The 22,546-nt window shown below is 43.6% G+C and overlaps 1 protein-coding gene across 2 annotated transcripts; it reads right to left on the reverse strand.

The window, feature by feature from the left end:
- Positions 1-4,706: 4,706 nt before the first annotated feature.
- On the reverse strand, positions 4,707-22,399 carry LOC115403771 (growth factor receptor-bound protein 14-like). Of its 2 annotated transcripts, XM_030112771.1 has the most exons (15): positions 22,274-22,399; positions 19,682-19,896; positions 18,536-18,665; positions 10,091-10,247; positions 9,431-9,552; positions 9,266-9,340; positions 9,046-9,183; positions 8,153-8,263; positions 7,900-7,995; positions 7,524-7,586; positions 6,336-6,452; positions 6,153-6,222; positions 5,958-6,045; positions 5,596-5,689; positions 4,707-5,418 (listed from the first exon to the last, which is right to left on the reverse strand). In XM_030112771.1, exons 2-15 carry the CDS (start codon positions 19,867-19,869, stop codon positions 5,272-5,274), a joined length of 1,596 nt encoding a protein of 531 aa, XP_029968631.1. In that variant the 5' UTR covers positions 19,870-19,896; positions 22,274-22,399; the 3' UTR covers positions 4,707-5,271. The 2 variants fall into 2 exon arrangements, with proteins under 2 accessions (XP_029968631.1, XP_029968632.1); XM_030112772.1 differs by lacking the exons at positions 19,682-19,896; positions 22,274-22,399 and adding an exon at positions 13,660-13,775 and having other exon boundaries at positions 18,536-18,667.
- Between the last annotated feature and the right edge of the window lie 147 nt (positions 22,400-22,546).

Below are 22,546 nucleotides of genomic sequence, written 5' to 3' on the forward strand. Positions count from 1 at the left end.
CACACACACACACACACACACACAGATAGCACTATACACAATGCCTGCCAATCTGCAGTGAAAAACACCGCTCTGGGTTATTCATCGATTGACCATTCAAATCCCAGCATATGCTGCTCTGCTTCTATTCCACTGTGTTCTCAGAAATGGACCATTTCCTAATTCTTCCACAAGGCTTCCTACTCTGTTCAGGAGTCACTCGCACACGATGTAAATGAGAGGAAAAAAAAAAAAAGTGGGAAGGAATTTAAATTGATCCAGTGCCTGAAAATGTTGCTTGTGCACATGCGCGTGTGTGTGAGTCTGTGTGTGTGCATGTGTGTGAGCCACAGTGAACATTTTGACCTATTTGCAGAAAAATGCAATGACAATACATCATCCTAAGTTGGGCTCCGTAACCTTGGAGTAAATTGCCCCGTGTTGTATATCATGTCGTACTGAAGTTTCTCTATACAACTACAAGTGAGCGTGTGAATGATAGCAGAAGCATGAAAGTGAATCTCAGAGTTTGGCTCCACTTTTACAGTGCGCAGTAATATTCACCCCGAGTGATGCGCTGTCAAACAACTCAGCTTTACTTTGCTTTTCATGTCTCTCTACCTTCAGTCCAAAATGTTTTCCTCTGCAGGACCCCCTCCTGGTTTCACCCCTGTCGTTTCCCTTTTCTTATCCATCCTTTTGATCACCTAAAACATCAGTCCATCAGCAGCCGAGGCTGTGGTTTGCGTCTCCCTGCTGTCCGCAGCTCGCCGCCTGCCTTCCAGTGAGAGCTCCTCCCCGCTGAGCCGCTGCCCGTTTGCCAAACTCCAGAGTTTGTGTTGAGGAGTGAGCAGGTTTTACATGGAGGACTGCCTTAATGCTGTTCGGCCGGTGGGAAGCCACACAGGGCGCCGCACTTCAGATTCGCTGTTTGTTCATCTGTGCAGGGCCAGACTCATCCCTCTCCCTCCTCTCAGCCCTCGCTCTCCGGTCTTATTCCCTCAGCGCAAACACGGCGCCGCCATCACGCCTCGTGTGCATCACAAAGAAGAAGACGCCCGCGTTAAATAATCTGAATGAGATGAATCAATACTTGTGGAGGATGTTGGCGGAAATCGGGTACACGCTCGGCCTGCTGGGATGTTAGTATTTTGTCAGAGCAGGAGCAGGCATGCCTTTCAACTGGGGATTAGGGGGGGACATGGCCTCTATAGGGCTCCCTCAGAGCAGAGCCAGTCCTCCCATGTTAATTTCTCAAGGTCAAGAAGAACCTCTGAAATGCTTCAGCTTTGAAGGTGGACCGAAAATACAATAACAGGAACCCTGCTGTATGACAAAAAAAAAAAAAGAAAAAAAGAAGAAGAACACAGATTCAATACCACTACATACTTGTTTGCAAAGATGAAAGAGGCCAGGGGGGGGAGGTGATGAAGGCCCAACTACAAAAGACAACAATGTCCGCCTAATGTGAGACCATGTCGGACTAGCTTTTACATAATAAACTCATTTAAAAAAAAAAAAAGGAAAGGATAAGCTGGATTGCTGTATTACTGTAAGAGCATTCCCCCTCTCCTTGTTGGCTCAGTTCCTATAGGAATAAGCCTTAATATGACCATTCATCACTCACTGTCGTGAAAAATTATTTTACAAGTAGCGCTGTGTCGATATAACTGAGCTACTTTACATTGTAATAAGGCAACAGAATGCGGTGGATTAAAGCCGGCCGTGTTCCCTCATGTATTTAAAAATAGGGCTTTGGAAAATGCTACATTGCGTGTGTCCCGCCTTTTGAGATTTAATGACTATCCTGTGACTCCACAGAGAATTACTGCCAGTAATTGATTATTAAAACTTGAAATTGCCAACCACATCCATTATTTGACAAGTGCATGTGTTATCCTTGTAATTAACAAAGCTTGGCACTTACCGTTTGCCAGTTCCAAGACCCCCAGAAAAAAATATATCAGAGGTTAGAGAGGCGACTTATAGAGCAAGCACTGTCTGGGCAATTATCTGAGACATAATGCATTACTAAAGAGGCTGGATGCACTAAGAAATTCCTTTTCACGCCACCGCATCGCCACGTTCTCAAAAAGAGCACGCAACGTTAGGAGCAGGAGTGAATGACAGCAGCTCAATGGGAAGTCGTGTACACTGCTACTTTTTGAGCTTATCATTAATTATATATCTATTAGTTTATTTATTTAGAACAACTACATCAAGCTGCTTGGAGAGTGGTGTGTGTTGATACCAGAGGAAAGTCCTCCCTCATGTTTACCCCTGTATAGAGAGAAGTGTGAAGCAGTTTAACATCTCACCATACCTGATGTTTCCTGTTCCATATTCTCCTAAAACTACGAAAGTTTTGTCATGTTTGAAGAATATTTAAAAAAAAAAAAAGTTAATTGATGTAAAGAAAATACAGCAATATGAACCAATGAAACAAAAAGATAATACATTAAAACAACAAGTTTAGTGTTCAATTTTTGCCATCATGTGTCAAATGGTTTCTTTGCGTTGAGGCATTGTCCTGTAATTCTCCTTTTTTATTCCAAATTGACCCGATTATCACTGCTAGATTCCACTGTGGCTACTGTGAAGCTGCTAAATGTGCTTCTGGCTTCGGATCCTCCTGATGTGAAAGTTTTCTGCAACTGTTGCCTCTAACCTTCGCCGTTTTGCATCCCCCAAACAAACCTGTTTCCACTTCCCTCACAGGAAGGATGAGCAGCCGGCAAACTGCAAGGTCTCCACTTCATTGAAGATAATCAGTAATTGGTGGAAGACAGCAAAGACGGATAATTGAATACAGACTAGCGGAATGCAACAAGAGGGGCATTTAAGAGCAGAGCAAAGTTGACAGCTCTCAAGTACAAAAACCTGGAGTCATAAGAGTAAAAGTGCAGGCAGGAGAAAATGTAGTGCAGGGGTGTGAAGTGCTATGAACAGTGGTGGTTGTCCACCAGGGCCAAGACGGAGCAGACAGAGGCTTTCTTTACTGGGAGAGATGGTGTATCCACAGGCCGTTTGGGCTGGATGGAGCTGGATGAATTCATTAAAGGAAGCGCAGTCTCTCCCAGCTGCCATCTCTCCCCCTGCAGCCAGACTCCGATCAATGGCAGGAATACATCCAAAACAACATTTAGCACAAGACCTCGGAAGCAGGGGTGCATTTAAGGCTTCTCTGTGTGCACACATCTCCCCTGGATGTGAGCGCTGTTTCAAAATGTGCTATTGAAGTCGAGCAGGAGAGGTATAGGGGCAATGTGTTTGTATCACAACAGAGAAGATTGTTTAACACCGATGCTTCAAGACGAGATATTCTGCTCCGTTTACGGCCGTGCGGGGACTGCACACTGTTATCCATTTTCCAAACTCTACGGAGCCCTTAAAGTCAGCTGTAAGTGCAGAGGACATCCACTCAGGTCTATTACTTGCATCTTATTTCCAATCGCTCATCAGCGGCGGAGGAGAAACAGGAGCAGCGCGGCGACCTGGACCACTGTGAAATGGACGCAATGCAAAGAATATGAAAGTATGTTGGTTTTTCAGGCATATATTTATATCCTCCTGAGCACATAAATGCCACAGCATTAATGATATTCAGTATAAACGACGCGGTGTTGCACAATTTTCAGTAATCGGACTTTTTAAATATGCATCAACATAAAACCACTGTCGAGTTTTAAAGGCGTTAGATTATTTAAATGTCAATCATCTCAAACCTGAACTTGGGCAGAGTGAAGCGAAAAGCTTCTAGTACCATCTAGTGGTTTGACAAGTATGTCATCCCTGTGAAGGGCAAATAAACTGTGTGAGTGTGTGTCAGTAGTATAGTGTGTGTACACATCCAGTCTCAGCAAAAGTTTGACGTTTCATCTTGTTGGAGGAGAGTGTTTACACTTGTACAACTATGCTCCCTATATTTCTTAAAAAAAAAAAAAAAAAAAAAAAAAACTGTAAAAATATTCTTCATTTTACATTTAATTACAGGCGAGTTTATCAGCTGGACGACCACAAAACGGCAGCAGAATGCTCTTATGGCTTCAGAGTTCAGTGTAATGGAGGCACGGCTACAACCTACAGTGACACATTTTACATTACAGCCTTTCCAAACGTGTGGCAATAAAAAATATAAGATCATAGAGTACAGACATTATTGTAAGGAAACATAAAATTCATTAACGTGATGTTCAAATGAAAAGAAAAAAAAAGTGATAAACAATCATGAGGGAAGAAAATTGGATGTTTTGTTGGCTGGTTGATAAAGAAACGTGAAAAACAGCAGTAGCAATGACATGAAAAACTGAGAAATATCTGACAATAGAACAGCTTCAAACTTTGACCTATCGAGGTGCATGAGAGTCCTTGGAAATGAAATAACCTAATTACAAAGAAAGAAGAAGAAGATTGGACTGTGGGCAACATTAATCTTTGGACAACAGCTTTGATTCCCTTCCGGGTGAATTGCAAGTGAAACTGATAAATTATATTTAATTGACGTCTTTCTTTAGCAAGCGGCACAACTGATTCCATGAGTACAAACATTTGATTAAATCAAAGACAATGAAAAAAATAAATGCGCAGTGCAGAGATCAGAGCGGCCGTGAGCCTCGTCTTCAGTCCAGTTGCTGGGCACGCACAGTGACACTTCCTGAGATGCTTTTCAAAATCTCCCCGTTAGAAAACAGAATCATTTTTCCACAAATTAAAAAAATACCTGGATAAAAATGCGTTTACATAAAAGAGTAAGATAGCTAAGATTGTTTTTTTTTTTTTTTTTCCTTTTAACAGTGAGAAGGTGTTTCAAGCATGATACGGCTGCACAGAAGTGGCAGGGAGACACGATCGCAAGCAGGGAAATGTAATCACACTATAGATACAGCAGTTCATGTTTTCACTGAAAACTCAAACTCCTGTGTGTACCACGACTTCCTCTCGTTTGTGTCCTGGTGTAAGAATTGCAAAGATTACAAAGAGACATAAACAGACAAATGGTAAAAAACAGCTCATGTCTGCTACATAAAGACACTTCACTGGGGGTGAAAACATTACGCTGCATGTGATCTTCAGCACCAGTGGCCATTAACACGAAGTCTATTTGGAAAAAAAAAAAAAAAAAATCCTCAGTTTTTCTTCAGAAGAAAGGTAAGGCTAGGGCCGCGTGTCGCATCATGAAAGCAACAGTCTGGATAGCTTTCCTCTTCAAGGCACGAGGGGACAGGGAGTGTTTGTCCAGGAGAACAAAGGAGCTCGTGGTCCTGGGGGACCTCTGGTGGGTCCCTGGCTCGCTCACAGGGCGATCTGGGCGCAGTGGTGCTTGAGCTTGCAGGGGAGCACCCCGCGGTTCAGCTGGTAGAACTCCACCAGCTGGATCAGGTCGGTGAATCGCGTGAGGCCGTCGTCCAGGCTGTAGAACAAGTCCCCTTCGTCGTCCACCTGCAATTTCATACAAATTTCATACATGTGATAAAACATTGGTGGTTTAGTGCAGCACTGTGAAAATACACAGCTCAGGACCAGGATGAAAAACACAAGATGTCTTTGATGGCATGCCTTGTTCATTAAACGAATAAAAATCTATTACTGCATCGTGAAATAGTGAATTGTACTCACTGGTAAGATCTGGAAGTGTTTGATTTTCTGCGTGTGGCACAGTGACAATACAAATGTCTTTGGGTTGCTTTGGCTGTCCCTCAGCAGAAACACTCTGCAACAACAAGGAAAGTCCGCTGTAGCTCTGAGGCACAACATGCACATGGCTTTATTTGTATTGATTAACACTGTGAAAGGCCTTGATTCGCTCTTTATGCAAGAGAAAATAATATCCCATGACGGATTTTTATGGGAAGACAACAAACTGATGATGGGATGAAATTGCAAACATGATCACGCAGTTTAAACACTATCCTTCTAAAATGATAATGTTAAATGTTTCAAATGACTCCAGGCAGAAGACAGGAAGCGGTTGTTCTCACCCGTCAATCAGGCCCTGCTGAGTGATGAGCCGCTGAGCCTCCTCCCGAGCCAGTTTACCGTGGAACCACGGCTGCGTCAGGTGGATCGCTGAAGCACAGAAATGACAGCTTTACTTTTTTTTTTTTTTTTTCCCCTCCCCTTCTTCATTTCGGTTGTGTCCTTAAAGCAAACAAATAAAGGAACATTTCACCAACCGATGTTGGGCACGGAGCTCTGTGCAGAGGAGGGACTCCCATGACCGCTCAGACGGTGGCAGCTTTTCCTCTGCAGACGAAGACACAATTTTAGAAGAAATTATGTTAAAACATGGTCATGTCAGAATGCTTTTCTCTTTTTTTTTTATGAAGTTCATTCATGAAGTGCTTTGTCCGACTCACCCTCCACGACAGGCCTTCCTCTACAGCCACGGACAGCGCCTCGCATGGATTCTCAATCACTCGACTCTTCTGGCCAGAGAAGTCCATGGCCACCAGCGAGTTCTCGGAGATGCTCCTCTGAGGTGGAACAGTTAAAATGCATGGTTACTCTGGACACCGTACTATTTTTAAGATTTTAAACGGATTCTGCCAAACTGCTCTTGTGTTTGGGTCACTCTCCTTTGTGCACCGTGAAGAGGAGGCAGACTGACTTGTGCTGCATGTAGTATTGTATTGCCATCTAGTGTCGGTGCGACGCGACTTCATCCTCATCTTTTAGACCATTCTGGACAGAAGAGTCCATTTAAAAGGGATTAAAGTGGCTTTGAAAAGAGTGACACATGGGCACATTTTAGTCCATTAAGCTGTCATATAGTGAGTGGCTCTAAATAACTGTACCAACACTCAAGAAAACGCTTCTCATCAGGATTACCAAGCAGCTTTTAAATGCCCACATTCACTTCTTTAACCCTTAGTGTGCTTACTGTTAAAAAAAAAAAGCACAAAAAATAAAGTCAATCTCACTTCCAGTAACGTAAAGATGTTAAAAAAAAAACATTACATTTGGCTTATTTCACGATTCGGCGTGACGTGCTTCTGAAGCGTCTTCATGACAGCATGTTTCATCCGTCATGTTGGCCACACAAGATTCAGTAACCTGACCCTGCATTCAGCAGATTCATGTCCCCCGTCCCGTCTTCCTAATCCTCTTGGCAAGGATGCTGCTCACATATGACCCGCCGACAGCGGCAGAGAGGTGATGAGCCGTTAAATCTGCGAGCAGCTGATCGGGGAGTATTTTTAGAAAGCGAGGAGTTCACAAACGCGTCCACGACCCATAAATAGATTGCATTTGCTTCCACAAAAATAACCTTAGTGTGGTCTGAGGCTATTCCGGGAAAAGGAATCCTACAGTAAAACACAGGGTCTTTATATGAAAACACAACAATATTATTTTAAAGAAATTATACAATTAGGGGTTAGTTTACAGCTTATTTTCAAAGTAAAACTTAATTTATGTGAATGTTTGAAAATTATGCTTTTAGCTGTAGATTAAAAACTGCTTCAGTTTTGAAGTTGCACCTTGAAAGAAAAGTTTCAAACCTCTGAAATCACCACACAGGAGGACAGCACGAGTTCAGTTTTTACCATTGGAGAAGTCTTTTGCTTCTGGTGTGGCTGAATGAAGTTCTGGTACAGCTGCATCCCAAACTGAAACATAAAAAGGTCAGCGGTTTAAGTTTCGTTTCACATATTTACATGTTTAAGTTCTGATCTGCGGGAACATACGGCCGAGTGTGTTGTGTTATTTGTGGAGCGGCCGGAGGGTCCGCATGCTCTTAAGTGCATCCAGCAGATACCCAGACAATGAACACATGCTGCTTCCATCAGGAGCTGCGGCGCTAATCCCCATCATCACTCGATAGTTTCCCCTGACCTCCTCCCAAAGCTAAATCTGATTCCAGCACTGACTCAGCATCCCTTCACTCAGATATCAGCCAGAGTTATTCATCAGCAGGCCAACCTTTAACAGGCGCATGGCCGTGATCCAGCAGGTCCTCGTCTGCTCGTCGTCTGCGCACAGAAGCTTCAAGTCCCGCGCCGCGCTGCACTTCGTGGACTGGGGCGAGAAGTTACCGAGAAAACAAAGCAGTTCAGCATTATGGGAATCGCTACTTTTACTTCTGCTCCTTTTAGGTACAGTTCCAGCATTATTTTTTTCTCTCTTCTTTATGGCAACAATCGCTCTTAAAGTAGTTACAAGGAAAGGACGGCACCTTGACACAGAAGGCAAACTCCGTCGGCGCTCCATGGAGCTTTTTGGCCGACAACACGGTGTAGACATCACTGTCACTGAAGTCTGCAAAGAACTGGAGGTGCCTCGGTTCCTACGGAGCACAGAGAGGTCACGCTAGAACACAAGTGCAATATACACAGGGAGTTACAGGGTGAGGCATGAAACAACAAACAACAGAGCAGAAGGCCGAATCCTTACGACTGGTGCAAAAAAAATCTATCACATATGTGATAGATCACTTAAATACAGGCGGAGGGAGGCAGACTGGAATCCAAACACTGCAGTCGTCTAAAAGCACCACGTTATCAGCCACTGCGGGTGGAGCCGGCCCGCAAATGTGATGAAAGAGATAAGGATAAATTCACAAATATCGATGGGAGTTGCACTCAGACTGTATCAATAGCGACATTGTAGCCAAGATAGATTTCCAAAGGGAGGGGGAAAAAAAAAAAAAAAAAAAAGAACTCAAAGACTCCCTTTGTTCTGCTTTCATGTGACGCGCTGTTTCCACTTCTTCATATGAAGTAACGCCGGCGTCTGTGAAGACCGACGGGCGACGTGTGTGACGGAAATCAAAGGAGTGGTAAATGTACGACACTAAAAGTGGGCGTCGCACCAAATCTACCTGCACTCAAACAACAGGAGGCCTTTTGTTGTCGGGAATGAAAGCAGTTAAAATATGGCGATGCCGGTGCGGCTGAAGGCCCGGCGGAAGCTTCCCGTAGGAGGACTGTTTCTGACGGCTCATATAAGGAAAACCACTTCAGACAAAACGAGCAATGCAACAATTATCGTACAAATAATACTTTTTGAGCTAAATTCAAATTCCAAAAATGCTTTAAGAACAGAGATGAGTGTGTTTTTCATTCTCACCTTGGAAGTCCCCTTATTGGAGAAATAAAGTCCTGACCGCCTTAAGATAAAATAAAACTTCTTCCAAGACTTCCTGCTTTGCTCTTTGGCGTGGAGGTATCCGTGAATCTCCGGACAAGTGCTGGATTTGAGAAAAGTCTGTGTTGGACAGAGAAATATTACTTTTATAATGGTGATATAAATGATTTGGGCACAGGCAGAGAGGGTGAACGGTAAATACCTGAATGAGTTCAGAGTGATCCGCCGAGCCGTTGGTTTCAGTGGATATGGACAGCATGTGATCTGGAAAAAAGTCCTACAAATAGAACAGATACCTCTGTGATGTAGTTTCAACAACAACAAAAAAAATCTATCTATGGATTTCAGGATTTCACCAAATTCTCACCAGTGGTTTCCTGAAGAACTCATATTTGGCGTAATTCTTCCTGAAATACAGCCGGCTGTCCGTGTCCATCGCCCAGCCTGACAGCACCTCCATGACGGACTCATGGTCTTCGATGGTTCGTTCTAATGAGAGCAGAGGGGCGACACGGCGGGTCGGCCGTCAGCGGGAAGCAGAGACATCAGCAAGGGACATCGGGTCAAACGCCCCTAAAACCAATCATCTCTGCAAAAAGCTTCCCCGGCAGCAGTTTAATATCAAGAGAGAGTTATATGAGCGGCGTAGCAAAAAATGCAAGAATTAAATCTTTGCCAAAGCCGAACAAAAGTCAGAGAAATACAAGAACTTCATTGATGCAGAGCAGAAATAAAAAAGCTGATGAAAACTGGAACAAAGATGCACCTCAGGCTACACTGCCCATCCGAAGCACACAGCTGGTGAAAAAGATGTGTTGACTATTTTTATGAATTATCAGTGTCAAAAACATTTTGTAAAATTCAGTTTTCAGGGAATACAGTGATTTTAGGAGAAACCAGTTCCCTTTATAATAAGATGTAAACTTGGACTGTGATGTGTGTATAAAGAGCCAGGAGTAAGAGGCAAATGTAGGGTTATGATGTTGACGACGACACTGTCACACTTCATAAAGTGTCTAAATCTTACCGATTCCCACATGGGAGAGGTGTTCGAAGAGAGTCCAGCTGTGGTCGTCAATGCAGTGGTTCTTCAGAACGAACAGCTGGCAAATGTCCCGAGCAGTGACGTCGGGGGGGACCTCCACAGCTTTGCTGGTGTTATCTTCATTATAAACTTTAATCACCTAAAAGAGAAACAGTGAAATAGTTTATACTTGATTCATGCAAACACAGCTTTAAGAGAAAACAAGCACAGGAGGATTTTTGGCCTGAGACAATGTGATCTCTGTTTCTATAATGGCAACATGATATATAAAACACCTCAGAGAACACAGTAAGGGAGAGACAGTGAGTTTGTATCTTCCTCTGTGCCGCCATGAACCAGGATGAGGTAATGAGAGAATCCTGCTGTCCTAACCCAACATATCTGATCACTGATGCCAAATCACCTGCTTTCCTCCCCACACTATACAGACTGATTATGGCCGTGTGTGTGTGTGTGCGCGTGTGTGTGGAAGGAGGTCGGAGCTCTTCAGGAGTTTCTGAGGTTTGAGCCCTGGAGGAGTCGTCAGCGAATGAGCGCCTCCGACGGTGACTTCACCACTTAGCGTAGAGCATTATCACTCCGCAAGGCGAACCTTCCCCTCTGGCAGATGTCCGACAGACGCAGGGTCCTGCTTTAAACTGATTACCATCCAGGGCTTCATGCAGACGCTGCTGCAATCCAAACGATGCAGGTTGACGATGTTTTCATTTAAGGATTCAAAAGCAGAGACTAAATTTGTTCTTATTTTGAATAAACAATCATAAATTACGAAAAAATAATAGCTGTATTTACTGCGCTGCAGCTAGAGAGTGCCTCAGCAGGATGTGGCTTCCTGGGAATTGGCCAAATCAAATAATTTGGGGATCACATTTCACCCGGAGCAGGGCAGGGTCTGTCAGGAGGCATCAGGACGGCACGGATACTTCACATTGTGATATTGGGGAAAGGAAACAAAAGAATGACTGTTCTGATGTATAGAAGTAAAGTTTTTCCAAATAATAATTTTTCACTGCAAGCCGAAAGTTATCAGAACCATGAAATTAAAAAAAAAACCTCTTCAATAACATAAACTGTAGCTTTTTACATGTCTGAATTCCAAAGCCGACTCTTCTGTGGTCATTTCTGTGACTACACGTAGAAAAATCTTTAAAGGAAAACTAAATTCAATGGCAACAGATTGAAGCTGTGCAGCAAGAGAACAAATCACTGCACCACAGGGCTCTACCTCCAGAGCACAGTCACAACTAAACCAACAAATAAATCCTCCTAATTCAAATTCTGACATGTAGCTTTCCTGACTTGTTTCCACGAGGAATAAATGAAACATTTCCTGATGTACGTGTCAGGACAAATGCAATGAAAACATAGAAATAAACATCCATGTGTTTTAACGTCCATATTTTACAGGACTGAGGTTTCCCATTGTGTTAGCAGAAGTAAAGATAACTAATAATCAACATTTCAATCATACATTTTTTTCATATTTATGATTGTTCCAGTTATGAAATCATGCACTCAAAACAGTATCCTGCGATATCTAATATTTTATTGAATGCATCAAGCATACTGACCCCTACAAAACTAATCACTGGTGTATTTTAGAATTATTTTTCATGCCAGCTGACTGCACACGTTGAGACGTGGCTGTTAATCATTGGTGAGGAGTTTCTAATGAACGGCCAGGTGGAGCAGCCTGCAGCCGGAGCCACAAAGGGCCTTTATCGGCCCACACAGGGTTCATTCATCTGCCTCAATCAAATGTACACACGCTGTACTTTTGTCTCTGATCCTCCTCACTCTGATAACCAGCGTTCATGTTGCAGCGTGCAAAACTCAAAGAAATTGCAGTAATTCATTCATTCATTCATTCATGACCTGCTCAGACCCTGTAAATCTAAATCCCACTCTGTGTAGCCAAAGGTAAAAAAAAAAATTAATACTAATGCTAATTCTAATAAAAATCGAATTGAATTAAATAAAAAAATAAATTGTTCCCATCTGTCCGTCCATCTTCTGATCACTCCAAGCGATTTAGCGTCGTGGAGCGCTGGAGCCGGTCCAGGCTGTCCATGGGGGACGGCAGAGGACGACCCCGGGCAGCTCGCCAGTCCATCACAGGCCAAACACACAGCGACAGCCAATCTCACACAGTCACATCCACAGGCGAGTGACCCAAACACCAAGAAACCTCAAGCCGCACATTTCTGGAGTGTGGCATGAAACACAAGAACCTAGAGAAAAACCTCACACAAATATATATATATAGAAACACACAGACACACACACACACACACACACTACAGTGAACTCAGCCATAATAATACAGCAGATTATCAGGAAGATCCAAATATAAGCCACACAAAGAACACTCCCTAACAGACAGTTGATTGCTGGGTGGTGTCGGGTTCACAGCATCAGAACGTAATGTGCTGTGCTGCAGAGGCCTCCAATAAATAATAGTAATAATTAAAAAAAAACTACAAAAAAAACAAAAAAAAAAAGCGTCTGGACAAGAGTAAACCCAGATAGTGAGCATGCAGTCCTAAATATAGTCGCATTGAATATAAACTTCTCTATTAGACCTTCTTATCTCAAGGACAGGACAGTGAGGGCCATTTTGCCAATTAGCTTCTTCTGGATGAACCTTGAAGTGCACTCCCACAGCTGCAGCTGTGTCACCGAGCGGCGGTGGAGCGTTGGCCTCCAGCCTGCTCTATCTGAGGAAACCGCGGAGATTCTCTCTGCAAAAAAAAAAAAAAAAAAAAAAAAAACACTGCAGAAAATAACCGTTTTGATTCATAACACTCCCGATTTTCCAATAAGGCCGAGAACTGCCGAGGCAACCGGAGGGAAAGCTGCAGCGGTGATGCCTTCTGGCTTCATAACTGGTCCTGAACATTTTCAAACATATTTGGGTCGTTTGGGTTGCAGGCTGCAGAGGAGCGCATTGAGTGTGCAACAATGAGGAGATGGATTGCAACCAGAGACAAGCGTTATCAGACAGCAGTGATAAGAATGATTTAACTTCAGCGGCTACATAGTAAAAACTCACACTGAGGCTACTGTGTGGGGGACCGTATAAGATGAATCAAACGAATTTCTGCTTCATTCAGGAATTCTTTTTAATAAAATTTAAGCTTTGATGATACAATATTGCAAATACAGTAAGGAAGGAAGCATGAAAAGACATAATCTAATCACATAAATTAGATTATAAGTCAGATTATTGATATGTATTTATGTAGGATGAGTGTTTTTCTTTAAAGGGAATAATCAGGGATGTTTAACTAATTTGGAAAAAACAGCACTACAGAAAAGAGACAAGAATCTTTGAAAGTCTGAAGTTTTCAGTTTGAGGGTTTCTGTGCATTACATAAAGTTAAAGTTAAAAAAGTACTAACAACAATATTTAGTATTTTAAAGGTTCCGGACCCCAAACATACAAACAGGAAGCTGAGCAGAACCACGAGACAACGTTTCATTATTAAAGAGAAAAGGGAAACAGCTGTGAGGTGGAGACAGTGAAGAGGAAGCCTGTGTGAGATTCCTACCCGCTTCTGCAGACAGAGAGGCGTGATGGCAGGCAAGGTGACTCTTCTGGCATGGAAACTCATGCTTCTGCTTCCGACGCACCACTAACTTCAAGAACACCATCCATGCACACTAACTGAAAGTGGACGACGCTGGAATTACGGCCGTGGCAGCGACAACAACCATGAACATTTGCAGTTAAATAACGGCATCAGATGCAGAGGAGGGCTTTTGTCACGGCAGTCCTACTGGATGCTATGAAAAACCCATTACAGTCAGATCCTCCGGGCTGCGAGTGTGAGAAACCCAGTGGTGTTGCCTCCCCACAACACAAACTCCTCCTTTGTCCTTGAGAATGTTACAGCTTTTTCCTTTTCTCTCCTTTTAGAAAGGGAGCTCCAATAAACAAAATGGAGCGGAAAAAAAAGAAAAAGAAAAAGTGTTTCTCATGCTGAACAGAGGTAAAAATTTACAGTACAAGGCCGGAGAACAGTCTAATTCTGCACAGTGACAATGTGAAAACAACGAAAAGGAGCTGATAACTTGTTTTCATACGTTCCGTAGCCAGACACTACCCAGCTATTTTTAGCCTGTATTTGTCTGAATGCGATCCTCTATGAGACGAGGATACGACTGAGAAGCAACAAATAACTTTCCACAGCCCAATACTCCTCACTGCAACATTTTACATCTTGTTTTAAAACGGCATTATTTTAGCAGGGGGTTGGTTATTATGAATATTATGATTAAGCACAAAACTCCCTGAAGCTCGCATCAGGGGGAGTTCAAACTTTTGTTCCAGCTGCATTAATGCATTTTGAACACTTTATTTTTCTCCCAGTTGGTGCCACACAAATAAGTCTTTATAAGAATGAATCTCTGATCCCCAAAGGAAATGTGTGAGTGGATGAAAGAAGCCTGCTGGGAAATTAACAAAAATAAAATACTTCTAGATAATGATGAAGCCCATTTTGAAGCATTTTGGAACTTCGGTCTTGTTTCTTTGAACTTAGTTTTTTACCCTGAAATGTTGAAGTTGATGTAAATTTCCCTTGCAGCCATGGATTGTTATTAGGAACCTTTATGGTCATTTTTCTTTTTCTATGAGAAGGTTTGTGAAACACTTTAAATGTGCACATAAAAATTTTTTTATTTTCATCAATATTTCACTTCTTCTTTTGTTCTTTTTCTGTGTTCTCCACATGAATATCCTGCTATATGGGTCCAAATGTTCTTAGTTTTTAATCAAATTCTATAATAGTATTTGTATAATAAAACTGAAGTCAAAGTATAAATTGTATAGGTTTGTATATTTTCCACCCCTATAGCTATAATACACAACTCAGCCATGACTGTAGCTCAAAATCAAAACGGTCTTTTACCTTTATGTGTGAACCAGTGCAAAAAAGTCAATAATGCGAGTGACTTGTTTCCCTCTCGTCAATCTCAACATTGTTTCTAATATTTACAATACACTATATTGGAAGAAACAATAAGCCATTTCACAAATAAACATCTGCAGAAGGGCTTGAAACAGCAAGATGTGGTCATAAACAAGTCAACCTTTTATCTTTTGTGCTGCTTTTTTCACCTTAAGGTCATCGATCCAGGATCTCGGAGGACACAGAATCCCAGACAACAGCAATTATAAAATCACCAATTAGTATTAAATGCATGTTTTTGGACTACAGGAGGAAAACACAGCAAGAAGGAGTGGTTCATCTGAAGACGCTGCATACATCAAGGTCTGAGAATACTTTATTTTTTGTTTGCTCCTTCAGTTAGAGGCACGGTTGCCACATATCTCCACTGAAAGACCTCTCAGTTAAAAATAAAATTTGCTACCATCAAAACATTCGATATTTGATTTGGTGTAACGTGAACATGATCCCACACGGGCCTCGGCAGCGCCGGCTCTGAGGTTTGGCTCATGTCGCTGCGCTCCCATTCAACCCATGTGAACCAGCAGGAAGAGAGGAACCTCCCACAACAAGCTCCGTGTTTATCTGGAAACTCGGCGCAGCGACTTGTGAGAGCACAGACAAGCAGACACTGCCAGTTATCACACGGCTAAAATGAATACGAATTAATGGAGCCGGAGTGATAACGCAGTCTCCGCGACTCCCATAACAAAGCCAGCCCCAGACGCTGTCCTTGACCGGAGCTGATTTAATCAAGACCCCCTTTTGGCAGGCTCTGTCAGGGCGAGACAGCAACCAGAGGTGTGGCGGTACGACTCTGCTGGTCGACGTACCTCTGGGCAGCGCAACTCACAGATAGCGTGAGCGATGCGAGCCGGTATCTGGCCGAGCAGCGACACGGTCGGTCATGCAAGACATCAGTGAACACGTGTGTTTGGCTGAATTTAGATTTCTAAGGAGCGTCGCCAGCGCACAACAGGTAGACTGCAACAGCGAGGGGAGGAGAGAAATCCTGCAGTGCATGAGAGCGTCAGGTGGATCTAGAGAAACACAACCATCTCTACTTCCTGCCCTCTCAGCAGTCAGTCCTGTAAAAACATGTCACTGTTTTGTTTTTTTTTCCACAGGCTGGAGCTGGAAATCAGCAGCTAACACTCCGCCTCTGGGAGTCGAGTGCAGGAGTGGAGGATCGACAATAAGATGCACTTTGTGGTGGCCAGCTTCACCCAGCAGCCACTGCTGCCTCGCCATATTAAGTGGAGACGTACTCCACCCCCTCCTCCCCTCCACGAGGTGAAGGATTTCCTTTCAACATTAACTCAAACTAATGTTTAAACCCGAGCAGGCTTCTATTTTAAGGTGTTTTAAACCTGTTTGTGTACTGAGTTCAGACGCCGCATGCTAAAGATTTCTAAGTCACAGTATCATGATCTGGAGATAACTGCGAGTGATGAGAAAAATACTGCTCAAAACGAAGCACTGGGAAGCTCGGGGGACAGTTTTCCCTCGCAGGACGGATCGAATGCTGGCTGAGGGGCCGAGCGCGCCGCGTTGGGCACAATGATGTCATCGCTTTCTGGAGCGCCTCTGAGAGGAGGTCGTAACCCGGCGCGACGACACCGAAACAGCTGTTCGGACCGACATGCCGCCTTCGTCTTCCCGGGAACGCGGCTGAAAGGACTAAGTGAGAGGCTGTCAGGCACACGAGGTGCCGCCGCAGGCCTCATTAGTAAGATAAATACGGATCGCCACATTGTTTCAGGGTGAGGCCGGCTCCGAGCCACTTCGCTCCTTCACAGGGAAACTTGGGAGATTATTCCCAGAACTTATCAAAGACAATGCCCAATCCCTGTAAATCCCTGACCTGACTCCAGAGCGCCGGAGAATTGGCAATCGCTCTGTAATTTTCTGATGCGAAAGCTTCAACCGAGTCAGGAGGGAATCGAACAGAAGGGCCCTTTTGAGAGTTTGTATATCAAGAGGAGACACTTGACAGACGTATAATCAAGCAGTGTCGCCCCGGTGCATGCAGAGGAATTGATTACTGCATTATGTTAGTCACACATGTACAACCGAGGAGCAAAGAAGCTTTAAAATTCAAAACACGCTGTCATTCAAACGCACACGTCATGACGATACTACAGAACCTGAAATCAGCTCCAGTTCACAGCACAGAGAACCTCACACAGGAAATATATCCAGCGGTTGGCAAACCAGACTAATTTACCTTCCCTGGAAAATGTTTGGACAAAGTCAGTTTGGAGACCAACGCACATCTGAAATGGAACCATAATTGTTGGCTTTCCAACATAATGAATGAGCTCCTTTCTCAAATTTGGCAGAGTTCAAACACAAAATATATTAAAAAAAGTGTTATTCTAATTTTTTTTTGTTGATATAGAAAATTAGCATCTCTGTGTTTTGGATTCCTGGTATTATATCTATCGGATATCACAGACTGAGTTATAGCCATAAACCATGGAGTTAATAGCTTGCAGAAGCGATAGGATTATAAATGTAAACCTTTAAATCATTGAACCACAAAAACAATCCTCACAACTAAGTGTTTTCTTTTAATTTTGCAGCAAATTTAGATTTTTTTTTAACAGCTGTCACTGCTGAGGCATCAATAGAGATGTTGTACATCAATAGAGTGGCAACTATGCAAATACAAAGTGTGTCTTCACTCCTGGAAGTGGTTCTGACTGTGGAGCTGTGGAGCTCGGGATACTGTATAATACTGTCTTTTAATCACTTTTCCAACTCCACAATGAGTTATAAGAGAAAACCTAGACAGATTTAAGTAGATAACCATATGACAGTGTTTTCTTTTACATTTTTTTCTTGCTCATTTTACTGATTTGCAAGAAGGTTTCAAGTCACATTTGCGATTTTGACAACAAAATCACCATTGTTTCCTTCAATCAGGAAGGATTTGGGCTTCTTGTGTAGTTTTACAGCAACACTATTCTATAGAGACATTCAGGTCATGATAATCACACACCCTGTGCTTAAGCAAACAGCAGCGCTGTGGAGTTCTAGCCCAGGTATTTCTTGTGTAAACTGTGAAGCTATCACTTTTTTTTTTTTTTTTTTAAAGAAACTTCCAGATAGCGTGACACTTTACATGTGTTGTCCATTTTCATGCGGATCGGTGGCCAGTATGTGCATTTCTAAATCCTAAAAGTGATTGCACGGTGTGGGCTGAACGTGCCGACGCAGCATTTTATCTACTCACTGCAGCTACTGTAATTTCCATACTCATATAACCGGTTCAACCGTCCATACGTCCCCAAGTCTCAGACAAATTACAAGCCAAACATTATGCAACTCATGCATTCGTTTTAAGCTCCACAAACGTCCCGCAGCTGTTTTCTGCCGTTTGCTCCGGTGACGCTGCAGCCCGGGGTAGCATATGGAAAAGGTTACAGCACAGACTTTTATTTTGTGTTTGCACTGCAAATGGGACACTCACCTGAGTTGCACTACTTTTGGTCCACGGTAATAAACACTCGGAGACGAAGGGGGAGAGGGTCGAGTGCAGGAGCTCGGGGAAGGGGTTCGGAACGAGGGAGGAGAACGCTTCCTGCCCCTCTCTGTTGCTCCTGGGTGGGGAGGATAGCGATACAGACACAATGAAAAACAGAAACTTTACTGCTGTGACGGCCTGGGAGAAGGAGGGCAGGTCTTTTTTTTAATATCACACAGAGGCCTCAGTCACACAACAAGTGAAAACACTGAAGGGATCACTGGTATTTGGAAGACGCAGAGCCGTTACTGGGACAAACCGCTTCAGAAAATCGGCAGATCAAGCATTTAGCCTGGATTGTAATGAATACAAGGGAAGTGGATTGTAAGTGGATTTATGCAAACAATAGCCTTCTTGTGCGACTATCCCGCCTGCTGAAGTCAGCCCAGGCAGCGAGATTGTAATGATTCCTCCGCTGGCTGCGTTTCAGTGTAAATAGAGCAGGTGATAAAGCGACAAGAAATGCCCGTCTTGGTCTTCGAGCAAATCCTTCCCGTTCTCAGCTACGAGACGGCACGCCCAATCACCAACAGACTTTTGATAAGGAGCTACAGCAGATAATACACATGTAAGCCACCCTGGACCAGTGAGAGAAAGTGAAGGAGGGGGGCGTGCTATATCACAACTGAAAATCACCAACAAGCTTAAAAACTTAACTTAAAGACTTCTTGTTTATAACAAACTCTGCATTATTTACGTCACCAAATATTATGCGGCTTCCAAGATAGTTAAAACTTCCAATGAATTCAAGGGTGTTTCAGGCCAACTGAAGCAAACCAGTAGCAGAGTAAATGGCAATTCCTTTCCCGTTCAGTTAACACAGCAAACACTGAGTTAACATTTACCCTTCAGACAATAGCAGGTGCTTTATTTGATTCTGATTCGGCGAATGCAAAGCTGGAAGGATTTACATTGAAGCCCATTCACAGCTGTGGCGAGCAACATTACAACTTTCAAACAGACCGCTGTGTCTCAATCCTGCAACACAAAGACAGCACTATTCTTCTGCAGGGCAGGCTGGGAGTGAATGCGTCCTGATTGAGAGTCAGAGCAGTTTAACTCGTGGAAAGACTGAAGGGGAATCATTCTTACCTGGTCCCTCTGCAGAGCTTGGTCTGGCTCGTCTTTGCATTTGGTGTCAGTAAAGGATCCTGCAGCGGGATGAGGGCTGGGCTGGAGCAGCCACTCACATTACCCCGGCCACTCTGGAAAATCTCTGCTTTCTCTCCGAGGCGTCCAGAAGTGTGTATTTCGTCCAGCGTCTTATTCATATCACTCATGTGGGCAGGCTAAATCCAAGGCATCATCTGGAGCGCACAGCAGAGACGGGCGGTGTGTGAGGAGTGTGTGCAGAGCACAGTTGGAGCAGGCAGGCGGGCAGGCGGGCAGGCAGGCAGGCAGGCTGGCTGGCGGGGCTCCTCAGCTCACACACACTCCCACACGCACACATGCACACACACACACACACACACACACACGCACGTCTCTGGCTCATCTGCTTTTCACAGGTCTAGCCCAGTGGGGCAAAATGATCCCTCCTACCCAAACATGATCCACTACAATAAAGATATTTTTAACACAATGGCTCCAAAAATGGACATTATTGCTAAGTAATCCGCTCTTTGGATGTATGTATATATACACACACACGCACAATTGCACACACAGTTTAGCAAACTGTAAAACCTAAATCAAAATTGACATTACACAAGAGTCCCGCAGCGGGCTGGTCATGTCTGCAGGAGGTCCCATAAAACAAACTGTACCTTTGTCATGCACTTTGCACAGGGGTTGTACTTTAAACTTTGTGCACTGGAGACAAACGGCGGTTGTAAAGAGTAGCCACGCCAACAGGCTGATCGGCTGCGTCATTCAGTGACAGCCTCCATATGGGGGGGGGGGGGGGGGCTGTGATGATAGCATATTTCTGAAAGGTAATGTCTAACAGGGGTCTGACCGGGGGAGAAGACGCCACTGAAGACACACAACCACAGGCAGCATGGGGGGGAAAGCAACACAGCAATGCAACCAGTCTGACTCCTCCATGAGGAAAGACTAGAAAAAGTATTTAAATAGAAAAAGAGTACATTACATTTTCTTTAATCCACTCTCCTTACTCACCTGTTGTGTGTTAAAACTAAGTGCAGAATGCTTTGGGCTTTATGCTCACAGTGCCCCTAAAAACAATCCAGACATTTAAGCCAAGCGTTGCTTAAACGTTCCACAGGAGTGTGTCATTTGAAAACATCTCCCCCAATAAAACAAGCTGTCAGCAAGTGTCTGGTATGTTCTGGATCACAGGTCTGCTGAAAGATTCACTTCGACTGCTCGGATAATTTTTTTGTTTTTGTTTTTTGGCGCGTTTCATTTTGGGTGCATCCAAAATTCCTCTGCACAACTTCCAGTTCCTGATTTCATCAATCAGGAGAAATTCACATTTTCTCAAGTGACGATTTGTTTTTTTTTTTTTCAATCATGGAAAATATTACTGCATAGATTTATCCTAGATTGCAAACAGTAATTAAATAAAGTCATCAATTGTTTGAAACCAGGAGTAGAAACAGCTGTTTCACCTAATAAATATGCTCCTCCTTTTGGCTGCAGATTACCGTCAGTGTTTGATTTTGAGGTGGAGAATCATGAAAGAGTTGCAGTCATTGTGAATGCAACATGTTTGATTGATTTTTTTAAAAATGTCAGAAGCAAAGAACCTCCATCTGTATGCTATGAGGAAAGCTTTAACCTACAAGGAATTTAGAAATCAAGTGTAACTCTAGACTGATGTCCTTGATTTCACATTGAGGATGTTCCTGTGTGCTTTTCTCTGTCCTGTGTGACACTGTGATAACTGACATTGCTGAAATAGTGTTCCAGTTTTGCACAAAGCTGCTGAGGATTCTGATGAATAGCTGCCCTGAACTGCCTGATGCTGCACAGATAAAGGGAACCAACAGAACACGTCCTGCCTAAAGGACGCATCTCACCTACTTACGTTCACTGCTGACAATGAAAAAGCCACAGAGCCCTTCACAAAGATCAGTTAATAACAACAAGAGGTATATACTTGACACAAAATGTTTGTTTGTAGTAGGAAGACTTGCTTTTTTCTCTCACTCTTGGGTGTGTCCCGTCCTGTCAGTGTCTCGGAATTCCCTGGATCGATACGTGAATTTGTTTATTGACCTTGTTGGTGTTGTTTTAACAGCAGGACAGCTCAGATGCAGGTCCCTCAGTGACACTGCTCCTAATTTGAAAACCAAATAAGTCTTGTCGGTGTCACCGAGTTAATGTCATCTGCTCACTTGAAGAACAGGACTGTTCATGAACATGTTTTATGGCAGAAACTGTTTTGGAGATCAGACAGCAGCAGATATTCGTCCTTAGTCAAATAAGTACTTGGTGTATAGACTTTTCTTTTGTAAAAGAGAACGAATTAAGCCCTTTTATCACATATTATGTTTCTACAGTCCTGTTTTGTTTACATATAAATCACACAGACACAGGGAGATAAGAATTTCTACAAGACATTTGAAGCTGAAACAGAAAATCGTCTCTACTTTTGTCAGATGAGTCTATCGCCGGTTTTAAAAACGTAATTGAACCACATTTCCCAGTCTGGTGCCCGGCCCGGGCAGTCCACTGCACCATCACAGAGCTGTAACATTTCTCTTATTTTTTTTTTACCTGATGCCTGCAGACGCGGAGGTTCCAGATCGGGCGGTGCACGCACGGTCCCCCTCATGCACGCAGATCAGAGACAGATCCTCCTCGCGCCTCCGCTCCAGCCGAGGAGTGAGTGACTCCTCCGCGCGGGTTCACACGTGGAGCTCAGGTGCGCCGCGGTGGCGCGCAGAGCGCACGGGCGCGCGGAGCCCGTTTTACCTGTTGGATGCATTCAGCAGGATCCGATTTCAGCAGGAAAAAAATAAAAAAATAAAAAAAATTCCTCACGCATGG

The sequence above is a fragment of the Salarias fasciatus genome, chromosome 16, assembly GCF_902148845.1.
Source record: "Salarias fasciatus chromosome 16, fSalaFa1.1, whole genome shotgun sequence".
Taxonomy (NCBI): domain Eukaryota; kingdom Metazoa; phylum Chordata; class Actinopteri; order Blenniiformes; family Blenniidae; genus Salarias; species Salarias fasciatus.